Here is a 19,314-nt window from a genome sequence, read left to right on the forward strand (position 1 = left end):
TTATTATTTATTTATTTATTTGGTACCAGGTTTGAACCCAGGGGTGCTTAACCACTGAGCAACATCCCCCAGACCTTTTTATATTTTATTTTGAGACAGGTCTTGCCAAATTGGTTAGAGCTTTGCTAAGTTTCTAAGGCTGGTTTTCAACTTGTGATCCTTTTGCCTCAGCTTCCTGAGCCACTGAGATTACAGGTGTGAGCCCCACACCCAGTTCTTTTTGTGTTTTCTTTTTTGCAATACTGGGGATCGAACTCAGGGCCTTGTGCTTATGAGGCAAGCACTCTACCAGCTGAGCTATCTCCCCAGCCCTTTTTTGTGATTTTAATTGAGCATTTTATGTAATTCCCTTTTATCTCTTCTCTTAGCATGTCAGTTTGTACTTCTTCTTTTTTCCCTTTCTTAATGGTTGCTCTAGAGTTTGTAATAAACGTTTACAACTAATCCAAGCCCACTTTCAAATAACACTATACTACTTCAGGGTACTGTGACTATGGTATAATTAACTGCCAAAAATCCTAATTCCTCCTTCCTGTACCTGTAGCATTGCTGTCATTCCCCCCCACCTCATACACAAATACAGGCAAGTATACATAATTTAATATATTGCTGCTATTATGATTTTTAACGAACTGATCATTGTTAGGTCAATTAAGAATAAAAAAAAGAAAGTTTTTATTTTGCCTTCAATTTTTCCTTCTTTTGTACTGTTCCTTTTACTATGCAAATCTGAGTTTATGACCTATAATACTTTTCTTCTCTCTAAATAACTTCCTTTCACATTTTAGGTAAGGCAGGTCTATTGGCAACACATACTCTCAATTTTTTTAAATTTATTTTTTGTATAAGAAATCTTCACTTTTGAGGGCTTGTTTTTTCAGGGCATGGAATTACAGGTCAGTGGATTTTGCTCTTAAAACTTTAAATATTTGACTCCTTTCTCTTTTTGTTTGCATTGTTTTGGAGGAGAGATCAGATGTAATTCTTGTCTTTGCTACTCTGTAGGTAAGATATTCCCCTTGTAGGATTTAAAAAACTCTTTGATTTTCTATATTTGAAAAATTATATATGAGCTTCCTGGATCTGTGGTTTGGTGTCTGACTTTGATTTGGGAAATTCTCAGTTATTTTTTCAGATATTTTTTCTGTTCCTTTCTCTCCTTCCTTCTGGTATCCCTATTACACATATTTGCACAGTACTCGAATATTCTGTTTTGTTCATTCTTTGTTTCCTTTGCTTTTCAGTTTGGGAGATTTCTATTGAGACACACTCAAGTTCAAAGATACTTCAATTATTTCTAATAAAAATCCTATCAAAAGCAATCTTCATCTTTATTATTATTCATTTGATCTCTAACATTTTAAAATCTTGTGTTAGCTTTTCACTGTTGTGACAAAATACTGTTGTTGGGAAAAAATACTTAAAGGAGGAAAGATTCATTTTGGATCATGGCTTCAGTCTATTATCAATTGGCCTCTTCATTTCTGGGCCTGTGGTGATGTAGAATATCATGGTGGAAGGTCATGGAGAAGCAAAACTGCTCAGCTCATGGTGACTGAGAAGCAAAGAAGGAGCAGAAGGGGCTTGAGGGACAATGGATACCCTTCCAGAGTATTCCCTCAGCGACCTACTTTTTCCAGCTAGTTCCACCTCCTATAGTGTCCCATCACTTCCCAATAGTCCATTCAATTATGAACTCATCAGTGGATTAATTAATTCATCAATGAGATCAGAGCCCTCATGATCTAATCACTTCCCCCAAACTCCACCTCTGAACATTGATGCACTGGGGACCAAGACTTCAACACATAAACCTTTGGGGGACATTCCAGATCCAAAGGGTAACACACCCCCATGAGGGTTACCTCTGGAGTCATAACTCTCATACTTGACCACATCAAGCATGGGGTCAAGTACAGTTCAGGCTTTTGTACTCCTGCACTTGTTTCTTTGGCAGTTTCTGTTCCAGGAAGTTGTGATTCTCTATATTCACCTCTCTCTCTCACGTTTTGGAGCCAGTGGTTTGCCCAGATATCTTATTTCTCTTAAGAATCTTAGATGTACTGTTGATTTCTCAGTTTATTCAAATTTTTACTTGTCATAAGGACCGAGAAGTAACTTCTAAGCTTCATACACATGGAAACACATCCCATATTAATTTAGTTCCTTTTACTACCTTTACAGAGTTGCACGGGAGTGAGGTATGCAGGAGGGGAGGCTTCCACACATTTGGTGGAGACAATTGACAGGTTCAATTAGGATCGTGGTGAATTATATTGATGAAGATGATCATTATCATCATAAATCTAAAAAAGAGAGTTGGGGTTTCCAGATGGGCAAAGTAACAGAACCTACAGAAAGGATTAGGAGGTAGGACTTTTTTTTCACTTGAAAATGCTCAAATTCATACTTTTAACATTACTCCCAAATGAAGCTTTATATAGTAATTATAAGCAAAGAGCATGTCAACAGAATTGAAAGATCTTCCTCATATCATTTAATATTTTATCCCATTTCTGCACCACATTCCTCAGAGGATACTATGAACTTAATAGTTTCTATAATTATAATTATCTTGTGAATAACATAGTTACATTGCTTTGTATTTTTGGTGTTTAGAAAAGCCATTAGTTGTATTTAAATTGTACCATCATTGTTATGAGTCCTGCTTTGCATTATTCTTCTAAAAATGTTAATAATTTAGGGTTTCCTAATCTCTGAGAGCTACTGGTCTTGGGGCTCAAGAATTTGTGATTTAGAGGAAAACATCAGTAGATAACAAGAAGCAAGGTGAGATTGGCGGGTTTTTTTGTGGCAACACTGATAACAATGGAGGTCAGGACCAGATACAGAGGGACCTGGTACAAGGACACTGGCTAGAAGTAGACTGCTTCTTATCTAGTCCCTCCCTGCCAAAATTCCTGCTGAAACCCAATCCTCAATGCAGTGGTATTAAGAAGTGGGGCCTTTAGAGGCAATTAGGTCATGAGGGCAGGGCTTTCATGATGGGATTACAAAAGAGGACCAAGGGAGCTTATCTGCCCCTTTGGCCATGTGAGGACACAGGGAGAAGGTGCCTTCTATGAGCAAAGAGTAAGCCCTCACCAGACACAATCTGCTGATGACTTGATCTTGTACTTCCCAGCTTCCAGAACTGGGAGTGATAAATCTCTGTGGTTTATAAATTACTCCAGTCTGAGGTATTTTGTTATAGTAGTCTAAGCCCACTAAGACACGGTATGACCCAGGTACTTGTGGGAATGCCTGAGTTTTCAGGTGTCCTACTTCTCTATAGCATCCTGCGGTTCTGCCTGTGGGTAGGGAATGTAATTGCTGCATAATTAGTCCATGAATTATTGAGAACTGACTAGTGTGAAATAATAGGAACGATGCCCTCTGGGTTAGAAATACATTTAATATTTTAAGACTGATATTCAGGTAAAACTAAATCATGTGATGGTTATTTTCAGGGCCTACGTTGATACAGAGCTGTATCTGATTACTTAAAACATAAGAAAAGCAAACCATATGAAGAGATATTCCTATTAGCACATAACTAATATGGGTACTGCAACATATGGACACACAAAACAAGTAATGGACAGACCACGAAAAGGAATAATTTATTGCAACTGTGTTACTTAAAAATAGCCTACCTGGTGCTCACGAGAATTATTTATCCTAGAAAGGAAAATAATAACTTCTCCCTTCCCCACCCTACTCAGGAGTGGGTCCTTCTTTTGATGTCTTCTTGGACTCATTCGTTCTTAACAACCATGTATGCTTGTCTGTAGTACAGTTCACCAACTGTAATGCTTCCATCTGCAATACTTAGTACCATGCGTTTCATCTTTCTGACCTTGTTTATGCTTAACTGGTTCTCACACCTGCTGCTCTACAGACTGCTACAGGAGAATATCAGGGTTTTGCATGGCAGCTGCTCTTTGGCACCCCTTCTGGCCATGGGCATGTACTTTTGTACTTCCTTTGGCTTCCTTGCCTGTTTCCAGTTATCTGTCTGGTGCCTTGATCTTGGTGCCCCAGGGTTTCTCTGCCTAAGCTATGTTTCTTCCAACAACTCTGGCTTGTACTAGGTGTGTAAACAGATTCATTGACTAGGATTAAGGGTGTATTTCTATTTTTATATTTTAATACTACTATCAAATGTATTTTCTTTGGAGCAATCTGGTCGCAGCTCATTTGAAGCAATATTTTATTTATTTAAATAATTTATTAGTTAACAAATATGAGTTGAAGATTTTATATACTCAAGTATTACATCAGATCCTGGAAATGCAAAGTTCTCTCCTCCTTCCTTAACTCCCTCCTCCTATGCCTCCCCTCCTCCCCTCCCTCTCTCCCTTTCCTTCCTTCCTTCCTTCCTTCCTTCCTTCCTTCCTTCCTTCCTTCCTTCCTTCCTTCCTTCCTTCTTTCTTTGTATAGTCAATGTTTTGTTAAGTACTTGGAGATGTAAAAATGAATATGTAAAGAATGTAGTCCTATCCTCATAAAGCTTTCAATCTAGTAGCAACTCAGAAAAGTAAAGGGATAATTAAATTACAAACAGGTGTAATAAATGCCGTACTAGAGGTCTGCATTGGTACTAGGAGATTGTACATGCATGCGTGTGTGTGTGTGGGGGGTGTGTGTGTGTGTGTGTGTGTGTGTGTGTGTGCGTGTGTGCCTATTGCCTATGTGTGGTGGAGGTGTGTTCATATTAGCCTACTTTAGTTTCCAGAGGAGGTGACCTGGATCTGAAGTCTTGGAGTAGAGGTTTTGGCTATGCCAAGCATTGGAAACACCTCCCACAAAAGTCTTAAGGCAAAACCCTCCTGATGGGTCAGGAAAACCATAAGTGGAGTTACTAAAATATCTTAAGGCAAAACCCTCCTGGTGGGTAAGGAGAACTATAAGTGGAGAGTGTCCTGTGGGGTAGCAAGGAATGAATCTGGAAAAGTCCTCAGGACCAGTTCATGAAGAATTTTGTGTACAAGGGTAGGAATCCTGACTTTGAGGAATGTTATGCAAAGGGAGAGCCATGATTAGATTTGCATTCAAAAGACAATACTATAGAAATAGGGTAGGTTATGGAATCGCAGGGCAATGGGCAAGCCTGCACATCCGGGTTCTGATTAGAAGGCAGTGGCAATAATCAGGGTATTAACTAAAAAGACTGGGTCCCTGCACCCAAACACACTCCAAGGCCCATGATAAACCACGACAATGGGGCAAGGTGAGTATTGGTAGAAGCAGGGACACAGTATGGCAGAGTACTTTTTAATCTCCCTTGTCTGTATGATTTTAAGCTCCTTCTGATTTAAAATTCTGTGGCTCTAGTCTACCTGTTGTGGAGGATGATGCTGTCATCTGAGCCTTTTTACTATAAGGCTAATGGGACATTGGCGAGGAACCATGTGAGAATGTGAGTACTGCTCACAGAGGGGACACAGGAAACAACTCAAGCACCCATCAATGGGAGAGTGAGTAAACAGAGACATAAAAAGCAATATCAGTCTAATGATATGGTGAATTACATTTATTGATTTCCTGATGTTGAACCAACTTTGCATCCCTGGGATGAAACCCACTTGATCATGGTGCACTATCTTTTTAATATGTTTTGTATGCGATTTGCTAAAATTTTGTTGAGAATTTTTCCGTCGATGTTCATTAAGGATATTGGTCTGAAATTTGCTTTCCTTGATGTGTCTCTGTCTGGTTTAGTATCAGTGTGATATTGGCTTCATAGAATGAGTTTGGGAGGGTTCCCTCCTCTTCTATTTTATGGAATACTTTGAGAAGTATTGGAATGAGCTCTTCTTTAAAGGTTTTGTAGAACTCGGCTGAGAACCCATCTGGTCCCGGACTTTTCTTTGTTGGTAGGCTTTTGATGACTTCTTCTATTTCAGTACTTGAAATTGGTCTATTTAAATTGTGTATGTCCTCCTCGTTCAGTTTAGGCAATTCATATGTCTCTAGAAACCTGTTGATGTCTTCGAAATTTTCTATTTTGTTGGAGTATAGATTTTCAAAATAGCTTCTAATTATGTTTTGTATTTCAATCCTGTCTGTTGTGATATTTTCTTGTTCATTCCGAATTTTAGTGATTTGGGTTTTCTCTCGTCTTCTCTTTGTTAGTGTGGCTAAAGGTTTATCAATTTTGTTTATTTTTTCGAAGAACCAACTATTTATTTTGTCAATTTTTTGTATTGTTTCTTTTGTTTCAATTTCATTGATTTCAGCTCTGAGTTTAACTATTTCCTGTCTTCTACTATTTTGGTGCTGGTCTGTTCTTCTTTTTCTAGGGCTTTGAGCTGTAGTGTTAGGTCATTTATTTGTTGAGTTTTACTTCTTTTATTAAATGCGCTCCATGAAATAAATTTCCCTCTAAGTACTGCTTTCATAGTGTCCCAGAGATTTTGATATGATGTTTCTTTGTTCTCATTTACCTCTAAGAATTTTTTAATTTCCTTCCTAATATCTTCTGTTATCCATTCATCATATAATAGCATATTGTTTAATCTCCAGATGTTGGAATAGTTTCTGTGTTTTACTCTTTCATTTATTTCTAACTTCAATCCATTATGACCTGATAGAATACATGGTAGTGTCTCTATCTTCTTGTATTTGCTAACATTAGCTTTATGGCATAATATATGGTCTATTTTAGAGAAGGATCCATGTGCTGCTGAGAAGAAAGTGTATTCGCTCTTGGTTGGATGGTATATTCTATAAATGTCCGTTTAGTCTAAATTATTGATTGTGTTATTGAGATCTATGGTTTCTTTGTTCAATTTTTGTGTGGAAGATCTGTCCAGTGGTGAGAGAGGCGTGTTAAAATCACCTAGTATTATTGTGTTATGGTCTATTTGGTTTCTGAAATTGAGAAGGATTTGTTTGACATACATGGATGAGCCACTGTTTGGGGCATAGATGTTTATGATTGTTATATCTTGCTGATTTATGCTTCCCTTAAGCAGTATGAAATGACCTTCTTTATCCCTTCTGACTAACTTTGGCTTGAAGTCCACATTGTCTGAAATGAGGATGGATACTCCAGCTTTCAAGAATCACATGATTATTTCAATAGATGCAGAAAAAGCATTTGATAAAATACAGCACCCCTTCATGCTCAAAACACTAGAAAAAATAGGGATAGTGGGAACATCCCTTAACATTGTAAAGGCCATTTATGCTAAGCCCATGGCTAATATCATTCTAAATGGTGAAAAACTGAAAGCATTCCCCCTAAAAACTGGAACAAGGCAGGGATGCCCTCTTTCACCACTTCTATTTAACATTGTTCTTGAGACTCTGGCCAGAGCAATTAGACAAACCAAAGAAATTAAAGGGATACGAATTGGAAAAGAAGAACTCAAACTATCCCTGTTCACTGATGACATGATTATATATTTAGAGGAACCAGGAAATTCCACCAGAAAACTCTTAGAACTCATAAGTGAATTTAGTAAAGTAGTAGGTTACAAGATCAATGCTCATAAATCCAATGCATTTTTATACCTAAGTGATGAATCTTCAGAAAGAGAAATTAGGAAAACTACCCCATTCACAATAGCCTCGAAAAAAATAAAATACTTGGGAATCAATCTCACAAAAGAGGTGAAAGACCTCTACAATGAGAACTATACAACACTAAAGAAAGAAATTAAAGAACACCTTAGAAGATGGAAAGATCTTCCATGTTCTTGGATAGGAAGAATTAATATTGTCAAAATGGCCATACTACCTAAAGTGCTATACAAATTCAATGCAATTCCAATTAAAATCCCAATGACATACCTTACAGAAATAGAGCAAGCAATTATGAAATTCATCTGGAAGAATAAGAAACCCAGAATAGCTAAAGCAATCCTTAGCAGGAAGAGTGAAACAGGGGGTATTGCAATACCAGATCTTCAACTCTACTACAAAGCAATAGTTACAAAAACGGCATGGTATTGGTACCAAAATAGAAAGGTAGATCAATGGTACAGAATAGAGGACATGGACACAAACCCAAATAAATACAATTTTCTCATACTAGACAAAGGTGCCAAAAATATGCAATGGAGAAAAGATAGCCTCTTCAACAAATGGTGCTGGGAGAATTGGAAATCCATATGCAACAGAATGAAACTAAACCCATATCTCTCACCATGCACGAAACTAAACTCAAAATGGATTAAGGACCTCAGAATCAGACCAGAGACCCTGCAGATTATAGAAGAAAAAGTAGGTCCAGATCTTCACCTTGTTGGTCTAGGATCAGACTTCCTTAACAGGACTCCCATAGCACAAGAAATAAAAGCTAGAATCAACCACTGGGATAGATTCAAACTAAAAAGCTTTCTCTCAGCAAAGGAAACTATCATCAATGCGAAGAAAGAGCCTACAGAGTGGGAGAATATCTTTGCCAATCATACTTCAGATAGCGCACTAATCTCCAGAATCTATAAAGAACTCAAAAAACTCTGCTCCAAGAATTCAAATAATCCAGTTGACAAATGGGCCAAAGAAATGAATAGACACTTCACAGAAGAAGATCTACAAGCAATCAACAAACATATGGAAAAATGTTCAACATCTCTAGTAATAAGAGAAATGCAAATCAAAACCACCCTAAGATTCCATCTCACCCCAATTAGAATGGTGTTTATCAAGAATACGAGCAACAACAGGTGTTGGCGAGGATGTGGGGAGAAAGGTACACTCATACATTGCTGGTGGGGCTGCAAATTAGTGCAGCCACTCTGGAAAGCAGTATGGAGATTCCTTAGAAAACTTGGAATGGACCCTCCATTTGACCCAGCTATCCCACTTTTTGGCCTATACCCAAAGGACTTAAAATCAGCATACTACAGAGATACAGCCACATCAATGTTCATAGCTGCTCAATTCACAATAGCCAGACTGTGGAATCAACCTAGATGCCCTTCAATTGATGAGTGGATAAAGAAACTGTGGTATATATATACAATGGAATATTACTCAGCCATAAAGAATGATAAAATTATGGCATTTGCAGGCAAATGGATGAAATTGGAGAATATCATGCTAAGTGAGAGAAGCCAATCTCAAAAAGCCAAAGGACGAATGCTATCGCTAATAAGTGGATGATGACACATAATGGGGGGAGGGAAGGGTTAGTGTTAGGGTTAGAGTTTAGGGTTAGGGAGGGGGGCAAGTATGGAGGAAGGAAGCATTGTATAGAGGGAAAAGAGGGGTGGGAGGGGTGGAGGGAAGGGAAAAAATAACAGAATGAATCACACAACATTACTCTATGTAAATTTATGATTACACAAATGGTATGCCTTTACTCCATGTACAAACAGAGAAGCAACATGTATCCCATTTGTTTACAATAAAAAAAATAATTATTAATCCATCAAAAAAAAAAAAAAGCGATATCATATACAGTTGGAGTGAGTGAACAACAGCCATGACACATATATGGAGGGGATCTAAATGACAAGATCCAAAAGGTATATAAAATGTGATGCCTTCTCCATAAAGTAAGGAAACAACTAAAATAACAATATATGCTTTTAAGGGAGATACGCGGCATACATATCATGTAATTTACATTTTTGTTTATTAACTAAAGAAAGAGGACAGTAAGAGAAGGATGGATAGAGAATCTAGGATGATGTTCACTTGGGTGGGAAGAGCATTAGAATGAAGGAGAGAGACCATGTTATCAGACTAAGTGATTGCCAAGGTTGTGGACTTCATTTTGGGGTGCTTATTACATTATTCAAAGTAACTGAGTAAATAACTAGATCTCATATATAGGAAAGCCACATAGGGATCACTGGTAAGAAAGTGCCACGAATAGGAATATGGTTTAACTAGTGCACGACCCTGAGTTGAAGAAGGAAAAAGATCCAGAGTGGTCCAGGAAACCAGTCAGTGTGAGGAGAGAAGACCCTGGAGATGAGAGGTTGGAAGGGGAGGGTCGGGGCTGGCACAGGCTGGGGAACTCAAGGGCAAGGGGCAAGTGCTTGTGTCAGTCAATAGAATAGGGTCATCTTAGTTGGTATTTATGAAATTCCCTCTGAAAGGGGAGGAACTGACCACCTTGCCACACTGCAATTCAAGGGGAGCCAAGTGACAAAGGAGCTGAATCAGGTTTCAGTTTTCTACTATTATCAAGACCTGGAATAACAGTTCAAGTCCTTATCTAGTAAACACATAAAAGTCTCTGTCTCCCAGTTTCCATGAAGGCCCCAGCAACCGACCCAGATTTCAATGCAATGCCATGACATACTCACAGTTTTATGATGTCTGATCCAAACCTGTGAACCATTATGTAGCAGGTGGTTTTCAAGAACAGTTTCTCTAAGAAAAGATAAAGAGGGCAAACAGGATGCATTTTATTATGATGAACTTAAAGCATAAGTCAGTGATGATCTTAATGAGGTACTAAGGTTGACAAATTAATTAATGATGAATGTATTTAATTTTAAGGGTTTGATAATTTTAAAGTTAATATATTGGTTAAACTATCATTTCCATTTCAGGTTTATGTGAATTTTACTTTATCATACATGGTGAAGATCACCAGGTTATTATGAAAACAGTTTCACTTTGGATTTTCGTTTTCTTTTTTGACAACAAGGAATATCTGAATGTTGGCTTAGATCTCATTTATTGAAATTGAAAGAAACACAGCTTGTGTGACAGTAAATAATCTGGAATATGGATCTGACAGGGATATTCTTCTCTGGTCTTCGTTTTGGGGAGAAGACTACACCTTGGCTAGTTAGCTTTTGCTGTTAGTGTCCTGGAGATAAAAGGATAACAACTGTTAATAGGTGTCCTTGCACAGCCACCTGCATCCTGAACACAGACACACATGACAGTTACACCCCTCAACGAAATGTCTTAGGAGAATTCAGGGATGTTTGTGGATTGATCCATCTATACAATGTGACCAGTCAATTCTGGTCCTGTTTCTCCATTTTGTGAGTCTGTTGTGGAGCCCTGGTAATTCAACTTAGGGTCTCAGCATAGTTAGGGCCAGGTGAGCTGTCCTGGGAAGAGATAACAGGAGAATTGAGCTTGCCATGCTCAAACCAGGAGACCTAGGACTTGCTTGGAGGGTGAGGTGCTGAAATAACAGAATAAATATAGGGAACTCTCCCTGTTTCTTCGATTTTGGTTACTGGTAAGTAATGTTAAATATGATTTTTATATAAAATAGATATATTATATGGCTTTTAAAAACTAATGAAGCATGATATTTCAAACATGTTATGCCCCTGGAATAGGCAATTAAAACTGTATCCCCACATTACTGCTGAACTTAATGAAATAGTGAGTTATAAGGGAATACAATTATTAACTGTGCAGCAATAAATTAGATAACTTAGATGAAATGGGGAAATTCTAGAAAGACACCAAAAGCAAACAATGACTGAAGAATAAATAGACAATTTGCATAGGCATATAACAAGTAGAAAGATTAAATTAGTAATAAAAAATTCATAAAGCCAAAGACCAGAAGGCCTCACTGGTGAATTCTACCAAACATTTAAAGATTAATACCAACTCTTCACAACTTTTCCAAAAAATGGAAGAGGAAGCACCATTTCTTAACTTAGTCTGTTACCTGTATTACTCTGGTACAAAAACCAAGCACATCCCTCACAAAAGGGATAAACCAAATTTTCTTATAAATATGGCCACAAAGATCCTCAACAGAATACTAGCAACATAGAAAAAAGTTTTATACTGTAACCATGCAAAATTTATTCCTCAAATTAATGATTCATTTAACATCTGAAAAATCAGCAAATATATTACATCATATCAACAAAAGACAAAAACCATATGATCATTTAATAGATGAGCAGATATTTGACAAAATGTCACATCCCTTCATGTTTAAAAATCAGCAACAGAAAACAAAAACAAACAACTCAGAATAAAAGGGAACTTCTACAAACTGACAAAGGTTATCTACAAAAATCCCACAGCTGACATGATATTTAATGGCAAAAGAATGAATCATTTCCTTCCAAGACAAGGAAAGAACAGGAATGCCTGCTCTCACCTCTTCTATTCAACATTAAATCGGAAGTTCTATGCAGAATAATTGGACAAGAAAAAGAGATAAAAGGCATCCAGATTGGGAAAATAAATAATACTATTGTGAAGATGATATATCATCTTGTATCATCCTAAAAAAAATCCTAAGAAATTCATTTAAAAGGTATAATAACTACTAAATGAGTTTAGCAAATTGTGTGGCAGGATACAAAGTTTTAATGCAAACTCAACTATATTTCTGTACAGTAGAAATAAGCAAATAACTGAAATTAAGAAAACAATTCCATTTATAATAGCATCAAAAAGAATTAAATATTTAGGAATAAATTTAACCAAAAAAGTGTGACACATATTCTTTGAAACTCTATGAAGAAAAGAAGTTAAAGAAGACCTAAGTAAATGGAAATACATTCTCTGTTTATGGATTGGCAGACTTAAGGTTGTTAAGGTGGCAACAGATCCCAAATTGGCTCACAGATTTAATGCAATCTCTATCAAAATCCTAACTTCTTTGTAGATACTGATAAGATGATCCTAACCTTTATGGGGACATTCAAAATTCAGAATAGCTAAAACACTTTTGGAAGAGAAGAACAAAGTTAGAGAATTTATACTTTGCAATTTCAAAATTACAACAATAACCAAGATGATGTGATGATACAGACCAATGAAATAGAATCAAAAGCCTCAAAATAAACCTAAAATGTATAGTCAATTAATTTTTGACAAGGGTGACCAATTTCAATAATGGGAGGGATTTAACAAATGGTGCTGGACCAACAGGAGCAAAAGAATAAATTCATTCCCTTACCTCATACCATTGTAAAAACAACTCAAAATGGATTAAAGACCTAAATGTAAGAACTTAAACTATAAAAATCTTAAAAGAAAATATTGATATAAATTGTTGTGTGTTTAGATTAGGCAATAATTTCTTAAATATGATACAAAAATACAAGAAAAAGAAAAAATTGTCAAATTTGATCTCATGAACATTAAAAAAATTTTTTTAATATGCCTCAAAGGATAGCATTGAGGAAAAAAAAATACAAACCACAGAATGAGAGAAGACTTTTATAAATCGTACAATAGATGATCTAGCACAGGGTACTAGAATATATAAAGGACTATTAAAATCTATATCAAATTCATGAGAGGCAATTGATTTCGACTAGGCTCCTGCACCAATCATCGAGAGATTAAATCAGTGTCGAGTTTAATTGCAGCGGCTGAGCATTGGTTAAATGCAGAAGCCTCCATAACCAATTAGCCATTAAACTGGAACCAACTAAGTTGTTTCTATGACACACTTCCTTCCATTTTCTATAATGCTGTTAGATCACGTTACTAGCTGGGTTCCTCCTGACCTGCTTTTGTTCTGGAGATTGTCTGATTTATGAGTTTTTTGTTGTTGTTGTTGTTGTTCTTTTCTATTTGTTATGTATATAATTGCTCAAATAAGCTCTACTAAAAGGCAAAAGCCTAAGGATTCTTTCTTTTAACAGATTTTGTATAGTCAGCAGGATCCAAAGCAGAACTTCAGGGACCTCCCAGTAGCACCAGATAGCCAGAGGTAGGCAACTACTGAGTCTAAGATGCTTACTGTTTTCCTGCTGCATCTGGGGATCATGGGTAAATTCTCTTGAGGATTCTGAAGCTGCCTGGATTTGTGCTTTGAGCAGAGTATCTTTGAGCAAAATTTTTGAAAGTTGATTCTAGAATCATGAATAAAAGTGCATTGAACTCAAGTCCAAGGTTAACTAACTTGGGCTGTGAGAGACCATGTGACCCTTGGAGTCTGTGGTGATCAAGCGGGTCAGACAGAAACTAAATTGGGTTTGTTAGGAATAGGTTTGGGTCTTAGGGAGACTCCTTAAATGTCTGACTAGATTGGAAAGAAACCCGACTAGATATATATCATGATTTCATCTGAGTTTGAAGAGTCCAGAACTCCCTATTCCCTGAGAGAAGGAATTATGGGTTCATCTGGATCTAAGGAGTCTGGAACTCCTGAACTGTAGTCAATTTTCTGTACAGAAACGACCATTTCCTAGAGAAATGAGTGAGACTTATTGTGGGGTTGCAGTGGCCAGAGTGGAGAGGCAGTGACTCCTTGTGGGCCTGCAGATGCCCAATGGGTAACTGAAAGCAGGAGGCTGTTACTGGGCAGCTTGAATGCCACCTGGGAGGAAAGAAGCTGGGCCATAAATACTTGCTGCTCCAGAAATATTCACAAACTGATAGGAAAATTGGTTTCATTCAAAACCACCTTTGAAGGAAGATAGAAGAAACTTAATTGTTTTGAAGGTTCTGTCTCTAAAATTCCTGAAATTGAGCTCAACTTTCAAAGAAGAGGCAGAGGACAAGAGACTGCGGCAAAGAAGTGAGACAAGAGGCAGAACAGAAGGTGTGCCTATGCAGAGCTAGTCAGCCTGCCTCAGGTAGGCCTGAGGGGGCGGTCTCTGCCCCCATCCTCTTTGGAACCCCCACTCCCTGCACCCCCACTCTGAGCATGAGGAAGCCATTTCCAGTTTCAGATGGGGCCCCCCAAATTCAGTCTGTTTCAACAAAGTGTCACATTTTATCTGTCTCCTTTATTACCTTAAACCTTGTGACCTGCTCAGCTCTGCACATTTGTGTGTTAATCATTTAAGGAGTGATCACACAAAAGCTAGTAGTACACAGTTTATTAGCCCTAAACTTACCTATCTTATTCCCCTTCAAGACTGAGATGAGATTTTCAGGACCTTTGACTGTTAGCTTTTACAACATCCTGTTTCACGTCCCTGGAGGGGCATCTAGGAGTCTTCGGTCATTGTCCTATACCTTCCAGGAAATCACCCTGTGAGGATACTGCCCCACTCCCACCCAGGCAGGAGCGATCATCTCATGGGAACCGAAATACCCACTTCCAGGATCATAGGTCTGACAGATAATCATCCTGAATAACAAGTAGAAATTGCCACCTCAAGCAAGAAGGTTTTCTCTGGACCCACCTCACAGAACCAGAACTGAGAGATGATGAACCAGACCACAGTTTGACCAAGACCACTTAATCAAGCAGACCTTTCTCGCTTGCTCCCATTCTTCCTCTTTTTAAACCTAATGTTCCAGTTATCACCCCCAAAGACAGGGCTGAAATGCTGGATCTCAGTTTGCCTTCCTAAGATGGCCGCGTCCGTTAGTTTCTTCCCTACTTTTTACCATTATCTTTTCTGTTTGGGTTTTGGGGCAAAAGGCTAGACCTGGTTGGTTGGAATCCCTGGAGTCAGACCTCTGGCCTAGGACTCTGGTAACAAAACCCTTCCCCTCAAACTTCTGCTGGCTGCTCATACAATCAGGTGCCTTATGATCAAGATCCTGGTCTTGGCTCTCTCCCCCAAACTCTTCCTTGGTTATAAAAAAAAGAAGTTTACAAAGGAAATCTCCATTTGTAAGGGCATCACTCTCTCTCTTTCTCTCTCTGATATATATCAGATATATATACACACACACACACACACACACACACACACACGCACACACTGTCTAATACACACACACACACACACACACACACACAATCAAGGAAAGGGAAGATCAGATTATTGGAAGTTTTTTCAGTGATGAAGGCAAAGACTTCAGTCTGTTGTATCAAGCTTTGCCTTTGACCACTTTCATAACAAGTCTTCCTCTTGGTGCTTGTCATTGTCTTGGTAGGTACTGAAGCCTGAACTCAGATTACAATGATCAACCCAGTTAATGCTGATTTAGAGCAATTTTTAGGCAGGTTAGTCAAGAAAAGAGTAAGAGTTCTTTGACTCATTCTCTCTTGGAAATAAATAAGGTGATTAGGAAGTTTAAGAAAAAATATTCAGAGTAATTGGTTTTGGGAGAATATGAATGGACCCTTAGAAGAACAGATGATTTGTAACAAGGTCTCTCTGGGTGTGGTCAGTCTTTGTAACTCTAATTCCTTGATAAACCTTATTTTTTCAGGGGATCAATAACAATCAAATTCCTTTGGAGGATTTTTGTTTTTACAGGTAAGGGGAATTCAAGGAGCCTAGCTCTGTTTACCTAGTTTTATTAATATACTACAGTGACATATTTTAGGGTGATATTTCCTGAACTCCTTTAATGGCTAGCTTTGTTTGATGAGCAATTGAAGAAAAATTGTTAAGAAGTAGCAAATTAGTTGACAATAAATTAGATAAAAGTTTGTGGATGAACTTTGAATATAACTCAACAATAAAAGGGTATAATCTAATTTTTAAAATTTGCAGAAGATCTGAATAGGCATCTTTCCCAGAAAAAAATATACAAATGTCCAATAAGCACCAGAAAAGGTGCTCCATATCATTAGATATCAAGGAAATACAAATTCAAACCAAGATGAGATACAATATCATGCTGCCATCGACATCCTAGAGCAGAGGCCTGACTCTGGGGTTACCAACTAACCAGGGAACCACTATCCCCAAATAACAAACAGAGAAGGCTATGGTGAAAAGTAGGAAAGGAAACTTTAATCAATATGACCACATTGGGAAGGCAAAGTGAGATCTTAATCTCTGGGGTGCTGACAGAGCTTCAGGTTTAAACAGAGGAAGAATTGGGGCTGGAGTTCAGCATAGTTAACTGTCTTTGTCACATTGTGTCTGATTGATCATTTTCCTAGTTCTGGTTCTGCAAGGTAGCTCCAGAAAAGTCCTTATCACTTGCAGGAGCAACTCTCCTTGCTCAGGATGTTTATTCATCAAGATCTGTGATCCCCGGAAGGCAGCAATTCACTTCTCATGAGAGGATGGCTCCTGTTGCTCCTGGAAGGGGGTAGGACAACAACAGAGGATCTCTAGTGCCACCGCAGGGGTCTGGAACAGGATGCTGCAAATCTCCTTGCAAATCTGGCCTCAGTCTCAAAGGGGGATAAGGGGTTAGGTAAATTTAGTGCTAATAAACCCATATTAGCAGTTTTAAGATAAACACTCCTTGTATGATTAACATGCCTACATGCAGAGCTAAGCAGGAACTTGACCCCAAATATAAGGCAATAAAAGGAGACAGATTCAGAATGAAGGCAGACAAGTCAACCTTATCATTTCACTTTTACTTCTTTCAAAATATTTAAAAATTTCTCTTGAGACTTCTTCTTTGATCTATGTGTTATTTAGAAGTGTGTTGTTTAATTTCCATTACGTTTGGTATTTCCTGTTCTTTTTTCTTTTGTTGATCTCTGGTTTAATGCCACTGAAGTCTGAAAGCAGTTACCCACTGGGCATCTGCAGGTCTAAAGGAAGAGTCACTGCTTTTAGCAAAGGTAGCCTCTCTAAGTCCTGGTTACAATACCTTCTATGATATCCTCTAATAAAAAGAGCTCGTAAGCACTGAGCATGTGGAAAAATTATAAGTTTCATACCATGCTGGTAGGAATATAATACGGCATGGCCTCTTTGGTAACCAGGCTAGCAATTCCTCAAATTGTTTAGCCTATGGTTAAACAATTTGCTATATGATCCAGCAATTCTTCTCCTACATCAAAACCTGAGAGGATCTTCACACTAAGAATACCTTCACACAAAAACTTGTGCTCAAATATTCATAGCAGCAATTGTTTATGCTAGCCACTCAAGTGTTCATCAATTAATAGACTAATAAACAAAATGTTAATATACATATAATGGAATATTATTCTGCCTTGAAAGAAATAATGGAATTCTGATACATGCTACAACATGTATTCACATTAAAAACATCTTAAGGGCTGTGGTTGTGGCTTAGTGGGAGAGCACTTGTCTAGCATGTGTGAGGCACTGAGTTCGATTCTTAGCACCACATGTAAATAAATAAATAAATAAATAGGGCTGGGGAGATAGCTCAGCTGGTAGAGTGCTTGCCTCGCAAGCACAAGGCCCTGAGTTCGATCCCCAGTACCGCAAAAAAATAAATAAATAAAATAAAAAATAAACAAATAAATAAATAAATAAAATAAAGTTCCATCAAAAAACAAATTCACAAATTTTTAAATTAAAAACAATCTTAAAACCTTATGCTATGTGAGAGAAATTACTACTCTAAGTGAAAGAAACCAATCACAAAAGACCAAATATTGTATGATTAAATTTACAGGAAATGCCCATAATGGAGAAATTCATGGAGACAGAAAGCACAGCGGTGTTTGTCAGGGAATGGAGAGCATGTGTGTTTGGGGTATGACAGCTCATGGTTATGGAATTTCTTTGGGGGGCAATGAAAATATTCTAACATTGATTGTGGTGATGGAATATACAAATTGATTATGGTGAATATACAGAAAGTCACTGAATTTTACACTTTTTGTGGGTGAACTGCAGAGCATATGAATTTTATCTCAATAGACCTGTCTAAAAGCATATTTCCTCCCCTTGAATGACCCCTTTATAGGGGTGCTATTGAGGAGATCATAAAAAGAACTCTCTGATGTCACAGGATTCTGAGACCCCAGTTTCAGTGATGGTTCTTTGACCTCTGACCTTGGGAAAGTACTTCCCCTCTGTGGACTTCAATTTCCTTAAGTGAAAAATGCTGCAATTATATTTGGTCTCCTTTATTATAGCACCTTGTAAGTTTAGAGAGTCTTGTATGAGACATTCAAAATTAAATGAAGGAGCGAGGCAGTTTGGAAGCAAGTTTAAAGCATTGCTAATGTAGAACTAGCATAGCCCAGAGCAGAGCAATTTAAAAAGCGACATTAGTGTGTTCTTTGATTAACTTACATTACCAACTGAGAGGCAGAGAAAATTCATCTTCTTTCTGGTAAGATAAGAGATATTTGTGTGTGTTTCTTAGAATACTGTTTTTCTCAAGTCAAAGTGAATGGCTACAGGGTTCTCCTCACTCTCAGAGCAGGGCCATTTGAACAAATCATTTTCCTCAAATGGATTCTGTGGTCTTTAGCTTGAGAGGCCCCTGGAGCAAGGGTGGATGTAGGACCTGAGTTGGCCTTCTGAGAGCTAAATTCTAAGATCACATGGAAGGGTGGAGAGCAGAAAGATACAGCCTCTGGTAGGAGCAGATATCCCCAGTCAGTCATGATCAGATAGCAACCTATTATTGATACCAGTGAAGAAATGATTGGCATTAGGCTATTGATAGTAACTTATCTTCCATGGTTGGGAATGTGCACTGAATGTCATGTATTAGAAAGTCAATTCTCCATGTGACAGTATTGAGAGGTGGAGCCTAATATGAGGTGGTTGCTCTCATGCATGAACTCATTTGTTATTGCAGGAGTGGGTTAGCTAT

General features: G+C 37.8%; 1 protein-coding gene across 2 annotated transcripts in view; it reads right to left on the reverse strand.

Moving 5' to 3' along the window:
* Positions 1 to 19,314, reverse strand: part of AOAH (acyloxyacyl hydrolase) — a 225,359-nt gene that overhangs the window by 170,895 nt on the left and 35,150 nt on the right. For both annotated transcript variants that reach the window (XM_079151170.1, XM_079151171.1), the window contains exon 3: positions 10,272 to 10,338. In XM_079151170.1, coding sequence (XP_079007296.1) covers positions 10,272 to 10,338 — 67 coding nt within the window. The remainder of the gene's footprint in view (positions 1 to 10,271; positions 10,339 to 19,314) is intronic.

This window comes from Sciurus vulgaris (assembly GCF_902686455.1).
Source record: "Sciurus vulgaris genome assembly, chromosome: 8".
Lineage (NCBI taxonomy): Eukaryota > Metazoa > Chordata > Mammalia > Rodentia > Sciuridae > Sciurus > Sciurus vulgaris.